Source organism: Orycteropus afer, unplaced genomic scaffold (genome assembly GCF_000298275.1).
Source record: "Orycteropus afer afer isolate SDZICR_OR568_19922 unplaced genomic scaffold, OryAfe1.0 scaffold00042, whole genome shotgun sequence".
NCBI lineage: Eukaryota > Metazoa > Chordata > Mammalia > Tubulidentata > Orycteropodidae > Orycteropus > Orycteropus afer.
In genome coordinates, this window is record NW_006921629.1 from 6777008 (window position 1) to 6786892 (window position 9885).

At 46.7% G+C, this 9885-nt stretch overlaps 1 protein-coding gene across 1 annotated transcript; it reads right to left on the bottom strand.

The window, feature by feature from the left end:
- Positions 1-1302: 1302 nt before the first annotated feature.
- FAM222B (family with sequence similarity 222 member B) lies at positions 1303-9630 on the bottom strand. Its single transcript, XM_007937387.2, has 2 exons — positions 9549-9630; positions 1303-2912 (listed from the first exon to the last, which is right to left on the bottom strand). The coding sequence occupies exons 1-2, from the start codon at positions 9628-9630 to the stop codon at positions 1303-1305; spliced, it is 1692 nt and encodes a 563-aa protein (XP_007935578.1).
- Positions 9631-9885: the final 255 nt, after the last annotated feature.

The window sequence follows — 9885 nt, forward strand, 5'->3', positions numbered from 1 at the left end:
ATGGGCAGGGACAGGAGGGGCTGTTTCTGACGTAGGCCCATCTCCAGTGGTTAGAACCATGCTCATTTGGTAAAGGAATAATTCAAAGAGCTTAAGGCTTTGTGTTTGTTTTTTTTCTTTCTTCTTTAAACTTGAGGGGCTGAGACAGGAGGTGGCTAGAGGATGAATGTACCTGTGGGGCCACTCACACACAATGCTACTCAAACCCACACTACATTCATACAGAAACATTTAAAACTTACAGTGTAGAGCAATATTCTTAGCCAGTGTAGAGAGAACCAAATGCTGTTTTTCTTTTTCTTTTTTTTGGTGTTTTCAGTTCCAGACTCCAGTGTGATCATTTCTTATCTACCTAATTCAAGTTAGGTAGTTTTTCAAATTTGTTCATTTTTTGAGGACAGGTTGGGAGATACAGGGAGCCGGGAAGTCAGAAGAGAGGCAATAGTGAGAAAACAATCTTGGGTACACTGGATGAAGTGATGCAGCTACAAGCCAAGGAGTAGCAAGGAATGCTGACAACTACTAAAAAGAAAGAAGAGACAAGATGGATTCTTCCCGGAAACCTTAAGAGGGCACATGGCTCTGCCAACACCTTGATTTTGGACTTCTAGCCTCCAGAACTACATTTATCTAGGGCTGGAAAGGGGAAATCAAGATGGTAATACAAAGACATGATTTTTCCATGTCTCACGGCTATGGCCAAGTGTCTGCAGAATGCCCTTGAGGTGGAGGGATCAAGGACAAGTGCAGAGGCACAGGATCAGTAAAGATGCAAAACAAAACCTTAAGGAATGGAGAGGCGCAGAGAGGAGCTGAAGACAGGTTGGTGTTGATCTGAGATCTTTGGATGAATAAGGAATTAACTTCCAGAGGACTGGAAATGTCTGGCTTCTCAGTCCTACAGAAAGAGACGGGGAGAGGCCTATCTTAAGGGGCTAGGTACCTACATCTACCTCACCTTAGGGCCCTTTCCTCAGTCCATATGTCAGTCTTAAGGGAAATAGGTAGAGGCACAGGAAAAGACAGGAGGAGGCTGCTGGGAGATGAGTATGATGAAGGGACTGACTGATAGGCAGGCAGTCGGGGGGGAAGCCTGCTGGGGCTAGTAGAGGGGAGTATGAGGGCACAGAAGACCCATCTCTGTCCTCAATGAGATCCTGACAAACTTCCTTTCTCAGACAGCTAAGAATGATCACATTGGAGCAGTAAATTTTTTTTTAAAACTATCCAGTTACTCAAAAGAAAGACTAAACCTAGGAGGGTGATGTATGATGTATATCCTGTGAAGGGCACTGGGGCTACCTATCTATACCCTGGGTGCTGAATATGAAGACTTCGACTATCTGTGGGATCAGGGGCACGGCTGCCAGGGGCACGGTGGGCCTTGCTCAGCATGGCCAGGCTCTGTTCTCGGAAGCAGGCCTGCTGGAAATCCCCACTTAGGTAATCCACTGTTTGCATCAAGGTGTTCTGGCTTGCCACTGGACCGCCCCCGGTCCCTGCTCGGTAGTGGGCCCCAGCAGCCGCAGCACAGTCGAGAGGTGCACCTGTGGGCTGCCCACCATGGAACGGCATGGCGAGGTCCTGAGACCCTGAGCTGTCGCTATTGGGAGTGGGCAGAATGTTGTTCCACAGGGGTTGGAAGTAGTGACCATTGGGGTAGGCCAGTGGGGCTGCCAGGCCATTGACTGGTGGGGATGGGGTTGGCTTCTCCAGGGGTGGCTTCAGATGGAAGGACTGTGCCAGGCAGAGTTCCTGCGAGTAGGCAGGGGCCTTGCCCACAAAGCCAGGCCCTGCCAACTCACGTCCTGCTGCATGCTTGCCGGTCAGGCCAGGGGCTGCCGGTGTCCCACCAGCCTCGCTGCACATCTGTTGTAGGTGGGCCAGCTGATGCTGGTTCCAGGCGACTGACTTGAGGTCGCTAGGGTAGCCAGTGGGGGCTCGAGAGATGCCCGTGGGCAGGTTGACAAGGCCTGCGGCAGGCAACGTGGCCGTAGCCGCATGAGTGTGCTCCATGGGATTGACCACACATGAAGGCATTGGTGTGGGGACGCTGTGGGTCGACACACGGGTGCTTGCATTGATGAGCAGACTGCGGCTAATGGGGCTGGGGTTGGCGATCTGGCCCTCACACACTGAGGTAGTGCTGATGCCCGCCCTCGTCTGGCAAAACTGGTTGATCTGGTGCACGATGCTGCTCAGGTCCGGGGGCTGGCTGTGCTGCAGGGTGGCTGCCATTGAAAGAGGGATAGTTGAGGTAGACACGGTCACATTCGGGGGGGCATCTGAGTCTGGTATCTTCCGGCCTCCATGCAACAAGGGATTAGGGGGGTGCTGGAGACCCTGGTGAGCCAGAGCCTGAGGGTGGACCAAGCCCTGGGTTTGGGCCATGGGCTGAGGATGGCCCAGGCCCTGAGGCTGCTGGAGGCTCTGAGGATGGGGCAGCGCCTGGGGTGGCGGGATACCCTGAGGGTGCTGCAGCGTCTGGGGAGGAGCATGGGCCAGGGTCTGTGCATGCTGCAGGGCCTGCTGGCGGGCCAGAGCCTGGGCCTGGGGGTGGGCTAAAGTGCTGGGTGCCACGGTAGCATAGGGTGCCACTGGGGGGTTCATGATGGCCTCAGGGAGCAACCGGGCTCGGGTGCCGTCAAAGTCCTTGAGTATGCTTTTGGCTGGCACTTTGACAATAGCAAGCAGGCCTGCCTTGGTGGCAGCCTGAGTCGGGTAGGGGCTGTAGCGCTGGGCTGATGTGTCGAGGCCGTTCACAGTACGACGAACGTGTTTCCGCTGGGGAACCTTCACACTGTTGGGGAAGATTTTTATAGTCAGTGGGTTGTTTGCAACCTTCTTAGCATATGCATCCAATTCGGCTGGGGTAGGATAGTGAGCAGTTCTCATTTTCTGTGTAGTGTCCCCTAGAGAAAGAGAAGAGAGAGGAGAGCAAAGAGGGAGAGGGAGCTCATCAGTGTCAAAACGATTAGCCCTTCTGGATCCCCTTCTGAGGGTCTAGGGTAGAGGGGTAACTAGCCTGTCATCCCTAACCTCCATTCTAGACCATTCCTTAGGCCCGATGGTAATAAGCACTGTTAACATTTAGTAAAGACTTAAAAGTGTGCCAGGTCCTGGAGTAAGTGACAGGTTATTTCACTCAATTCTTACTACCACTTTAGGAGGCAGGTCCTATCAGAATTTCCACTTTACAAATAAGATTAACTAAAGATCAGAAGCTCTGGTAGCATAGTGCCTAAGGCACTCGACTGCTAACCAGAAGGCTGGCGATTCAAACCCACCAGCCACTCCTCGGAAGGTTGATGGGGAAATCTACTTCCGTAATGATACTGCCTTGGAAATCCAAGGAGGGGTTGCTATGAGTCGGGTCCGACTCGACGGCACATAACAACAACAACAAAGATCAGAATGGCCAAGCAACTTTCCAAGTCCCATAGCTTAGATGGCCCAAACGTGACCAAGTCCCACAGAGATGACCCAGAATTCTTTTTCCCCTATATGGAAATGCAGGAGACTGTAACTCGCCACAAGCTGCCTGCCAGCCCAGCTTGAAAGTTCTAAGCAGGGCTGCTTGTCAGGACACTTCATGGCTCCCAGTCCCTTCCCTGTGACACTGGAACAGCTGGGACCTGGACTGAGTACTCTGCTGTGTGCAGATGGCCAAAAGGCAGCATCTTTTCCTTTTGCCTCAGCAGTTGGGGCTCCGTGCCCACTGGGTGGGCATCCTGGCACAGTGGACAGGATGCTGCTTTTTCAGGAACAGAGGAATAGGCTGCCAACAATCCTCCCCTATCCCCATGTCACAAGTTCACTTTGTTTATGGGTTACTCTGTGCCTGACTGGGTGAAGATCAAAAGACTTTATTTATTTGCTTGGGGGGGATGACAATAATGACAAGGCAGAAGGGAGGGAATTGAGAAGAAAGGATTCAGAGAATCTTTAAGTCCTGAAAGCCAAAAATAGTCTGAATTCGGCCCATGTCAGCTGTCACTTTCCAAGTGAAAGAGAAAAAACCTGCCTTCCTTTGGAGGCTGCGGATATACCCACTCAATGTGCCTCCTCATTAATGTTAACAGTCTCTTTGTTCCCATCTCCTGTTGCCTCCCATCAGGGGGGCTCCAGCGGATGTCAAGCTTCCAGTCAAAAAGGAAAAGGTTCTGAGAACAAGTGCTCTTTAAGGATTCCAGGCTCCTGCAAGGGGTGTCTCACTCTGTTTTCCCCCACTCTCTGAGGGAGGGTCTCCCTTGAGCACACACAGAAGGTGCTTAATAGATGCTTGCTGAATGAATAAGGACACCCACTGCCCACAGCAGAAGGAAAATGATTTGGCTGGGAGCCTAGCCCCAGCTAGCTGACTCCCTCCCCTACTTCCTCCTTTTGCAGAATGCAGCCAGGATAGACCAGGGACTAATCTGACTGAATGCTCGGCTTGTGGCCCCAGTTGGCCTTAGCCCAAAGGAAATCCCATTCAAAGTCACATCACAGGGCAACAACTGGAACAGAAGTAGGCTAGTAAAAGTTAGCTAGAAGGAAAAGAGCAAAGTTGTCTTCATTTGGTGACACTACTGATTAGCTGGCAGCAACTGCTTAGAAGCTGCTCTTGGAGGCAGGAAAAGGAAGTTCAAGTGCAGAAGGGGCAGAAAAAGTTGGTTCCATACTCAAAAAAACAGACCTAAGCAAAAAGGGCACAGGCCTTTCAAATACTGACACAGTACCTTGTACAAACACACCAATATATTTTAAGGCTTTCCTTTATTTACTGAGTACAGAATAGATGCTCCATAAATAAATGGAATGTTTGTGAGATGACTGATTTGGGAAAGGTCTTAAAAGGATGAATGTGATGGTGACTACCAGGGCAGGAAGGAGGGGTAAGCAGAGAGAAATCTCTCACCTACTAGGCAGCACCACCTAGTGATCAAAGTCCACAAAGCATAATGTAAGCTCCGCTTTGTTTCTTATAAGCCACTGACCCTCAACAGCCCTCAGTCTCCATAAAGTGGGGCTATTATCTGATCTTCTATATAATCTCCTGGACAAAAAGATACAAAAAACACGTGGGATCACTGAGAGAGAAGATAGTCCTTCAACTGACAGCACTAAAATGCTATTAGAAGCTGCCCTAGTCAGCCATTACACTTAGGTGTCTGAAGGTCAAAATCATCTGACACTCCCAGCACAGTACCTTATCCAGAGCAAGTATACAGTAAATACCTGGTAAGTGCCTGACTGAACAATGGGGTTTCAGTGGACTAACAGAGTCAGAAGTTGTTGGGCTTTAGTTCAGAAAGGAAATGCAAGGTGTGCCAATGGATGTTCCATTACCCATGTTGGTGGGTGAGAGAGGCCCACTTCTTACTTGGAAAGCCAAGGAATAGAAAGCAGTACTGTTATCTTGTTTAAAAAAAAAAAAAGAATTCCTTTGTTCTAAAGCTGTGCCAATTCTCAGGTTGTTTTCTAGCAGAGGCAAGAGGGTAGCCTGGCCTGGTTCGGTACAGTCACAGTTCCTAGAACTGGTAGCAATGAGACATTTATCCACATTGATTACTTTTCTTTGTCCTGCCTCCAATTCTATTGATAGCAGTGATGAGAACGGACAAAAAAATCAGAATCCAAGAAAGTGAAGGTGGGGAGGGCAGACACAAGGCTACATTGTCTTTGTTAAGGAAGAACCTCAAGGATGAGATGAGTATATGGGACAAGAAAGAAACCACACTCTGGGAATTCAGCACCACTCACCTCACATATCAAACTTAAGTCCAAACTTTAAAATTAAAACAAAACAAAAAAATAAAACAATAAAACCACACAAGTTTTTCCTAACACTTGTTTATCTCAGTCCCCACACAGGTACCCTGATGCCTTTCTTTCTCCTATAACATCTCCCTCTAAGTGCACAGCCAATACAGAAATCACAGGAAGCAATTTACACACACACACACACACAGTTTCATTAACAGATACTTCGCAGTAAAGAGAACAAGGTATCTGTGATTGGAAAAAAAGGTTAGAAAGATCTGGATTCAAGCACTGGCTTGATCACCTAACTACTCCCCCTTAGTCATTCCTCATTTCTAAACAAGAATGGTACCTGCTCTCCTACTTCATGGAATTACTAAATTCAAGAGATTCAATGAACAGGAAATGCCATGTGAAGAGGAATCATGACTGCTGACAGTTACTATTCAAGGACAGTAGAGACTATCTACCCTGACACTGGCCACAGAAAGGACAAAGTAACTTCAGGAGACTCTGGCCTCAAGTCTGAGAATTAAACAGAATAGAAAAGCACTGCTGTCTATTCTAAGGACTGCAAGTGGGGGAAATCTTGGATCTAGTGTTTCCCCAAAGAGACTTCCCTTCTATTTCAAAGACCAGAAAACAGTGGTGGCACATGCAGCAGGAACCTATACCTGCAGGTAGAGAAACACAGGCAGTGTGCTTCAAACACAGATTTTGGAATCTGATCTGGGTGTAAGTCCCATACCTATCAAGGAACAATCATGTGACCTTGGCAAATCCTCTATGCATCATCTTTGTTGTTGTTGTTATATGTGCCGTCAAGTTGGACCTGACTCACAGTGACCCTTCCTTGGGTTTCAGAGGCAGCATCACTACAGAAGCAGATTACTCAACCTTCTCAGGAGAGATTAAGTCTTTCATACTGAATTATTGAAAAATAAATGAGAACATATTGTTATGAGTTTATCCAATCATTTGGCCAATCAACCATTTCCAGGCTCCTCCACTAGGGGGCAGACAGGCATATAAAGAAGCAGGAAAAAATGGTAATTTTGACGTATATCCCAGTCCCCAAGGCTCTGCCAAAAGATCAGAGTTGTTGTCTAAAAGATTTCACCTTTGGTCATTTCAGCCACTCACAGTCAATATTTACTGAGCTACTACTACATACCTGATCCTGAGTTGGGAGAAAACAGGACAGAAGCTTATGGTTACATATGAAAATATATTCAAATACACATTTTCTGGGCCACTGGCAGAGGATGGGTCAGAGGAAAACACAATTTGGAAGTAAAGAGTTCCAAAAGTGGCTGAGGACTCTCCAAGTAAGTGACAGCATGGAATGTATAACTTAGAAAAGCTCTAGGAGGGCATCCACCTAACCCCAACAGTGTTCTTTCTACCAAGGGCAGATAGGAAACTCATTACAATATCCTACACAGACAGAAAAGAGAAGATGAGAAAACATTAGCATTCAGTCCTATGATTGTGTACATATGGGCTAAAGCCTGGGGAGAAGTAATTAACCAGATCACTTGCAGCGCTGGGCCAAGAAGCCACTTATCCCATCGCCTAAGCCCCGGGTTCATCTCTCCTACCTAAAGCCAACTCTTTCAGTACAAAGCATATCAAACTATAAATACTTGTACCCTATCTCTACCACACTAGATAGTGAGCTCTGTTTCAAGACCCTCCTGAGGATGGGTGAAGGAGCTCTGGTAGCATAGTGCCTAAGGTTATTTGACTACTAACCAGAAGACTGGCGGTTCAAACTCACCAGCCACTCCTTGGAAGGAAGGTTGGGCAATCTACTACCGCAGTGATACCACCTGGGAAACCCAAGGAGAGGTCACTATGACTCAATGGCAGTGGGCTTGTTTTTTTTTTTTTTTTTAAGGATGGGGGACAGGGAAAGGCTAAGAAGCAGAAATCAAAAAACTGGTTTTACCGCCTCAATGGCTGATGGGCCTAGGCTCTGAACAGCTGGTTCTCAAAGACAGCTTATCTCCATCTCATCCTCACTGTAAATGTTTACAGTTATCAGTTACATGACAGAATTTTTTCCTTGTATGTGGGGGGTGGTAAGGGAGCTGGCTTAAAAACACCATTAGGCTCTCTCCTCTGCAATGGGTTTATTTAAGAATAGTACCAAGAGAGTTGGAGGGAATCAAATGCATTGTCCCCTAAATGGACAAGTGAACCTGAAACCAGGAAAGAAGGATATCCCAATTCTTGAATCCGTATTTGGGAACAGTGGTTGGCATACACTATTTAGGGGCTGCTTTGGAGAGAAGCAGTGATCCAACATCAGCAATAAGATAAAGCTGCCAATTTTTCTCTCCCCGCAAATGGCTCTTCTTTGGATGTCACATCTCTGGGTAAAGCTGTCAGAGTGTGTTAAGGAACTTAGAAGAAAGAAACTGAGCTTCTCTTTGTCATCTTATCATATGTCTCCAAGTATATGCCCTCTCTAAGTTGTGTCTGTGGAGGCCCAGAATTCGGCCCAATGCAGTGAACACGCCGATTTGGCTGGCTGGGGATCACACACAATTTCATCATTCAATCATCATTTATTAAGAAAGGGCCGAAGAGAAAGTTGACACAGCAGAGCTTGCATATTATGTCAGGCAGCTGCAGATTTCAGTTTTGTCATTAAGCAGAGCTGGCGTCACTATCCAAATTACAGACCTAGCCAGGCTCCCAGTCTTACTCTCCCTCAAAGAAAGAAAGGCAAGAGGTTAAACCATGTCTAACTTCTGAAGATGGTCTTATAAAGTAGGGGTCAGCAAATTAAGGCTGATGGGCCAAATCCAGCTGCTATGTATCTGAGTATAGCCAAGCTCCTTCATTTACATTTTGTCTATGGTTGCTTTCACCCTACAACAACAGAGCTGAACAGCTGCAACAGAGACCATATGGCCACAAAGCCAAAAGTTTGCCAACACCTGTCATAGGAGATTCTGGGAAGGTGCTGAAGCACACTTTTCTATTAATGTCTAGATGCCTCAATGATTTTCTTTTCTTTTTTTTTTTTTTTTGCTCTGAAAGGAAGGTCTATTTCCAAATTTAGGGCTGTTTTTACACCTTGAAGATACTGAACATGGTAATGAGCCAGGAATGGAAATCTTTTTGAACATCTTGTAGTGTAAGGACAGAAGGTAGGAATCTGGGAAAATATAAAGTATTTGAACTGGAAGCTCTACTTCCAGACAGCTTAAGACAGGAATCTAACAGACAGTTCTCAAAGGTTCCGTTTTGTGAGAAGCATTAGCAGAAACACACCAAGAGAGATTCTGAGAAAGCTAGTTTCCCATCCCTTCTGAGGTAAAAGCTCTTTTACTTGCTGTGAACTGAAAGTCACACTGCCTCAGAGGGCAGACAGCAAAGTCAAAGGGCTGTTTCCATGGTAGAGTGTACTTAGAGGGTTCAAAACAAGGGGGCAGTGTAAATAGTTTCAGAGATACAGTAAGTAATCTGGACTGTGAGTTTTCTTTTGATACCTCAGGAGTTCACACTGAAACACTTTTACGAAGGGGATCTAATGTACCTTATAGCTGTGTTGCTCAACAGAAAGGTATCAACAATTAAAATTAAGATGAGATATACTGGGGAATTTTAGTATTTAAGAGGATGTCTTTGATCAGAAAAGTACCTCACACTGTAGAGGCTTTGCAGCTGCTTTCCTGCTCTCTTGTTTACCAAAGTCCAAGGTCAATGTATCCAGATGTTGTCTCTGAGTCCGATCAGATGTAGAGACAAAACAAGGAATCACATCGTCCCCTGGGATCAAGATTACTCACATTTCTGAAGTCCAGTGTTCATCTGCGTGTGAGAAAGAAGCTGAAAGGACAGGTCACCTGGCCCTGGTAGACAGGCTAGCATGGCAGACTGGCATCAACACAACATGCGGCAGTCACTCACACTGTAATGAGCAAAATAAAAAACAAGATCAGGGAACACAAGGCTACTCACTCAATGAAGATACCAGGAACACCAGATACGCGCAGCAGAGGCCCAAGTTTAGATAGAAAAACAGTTTAATTAGCAGAAAAGCATCTTAAAAGGCACAACTGTTGTTGTTTTTAGGTGCCCTCAGTTGATTTTTGGCTCACAGCGAGCAACAGAGAAGAACTTCCT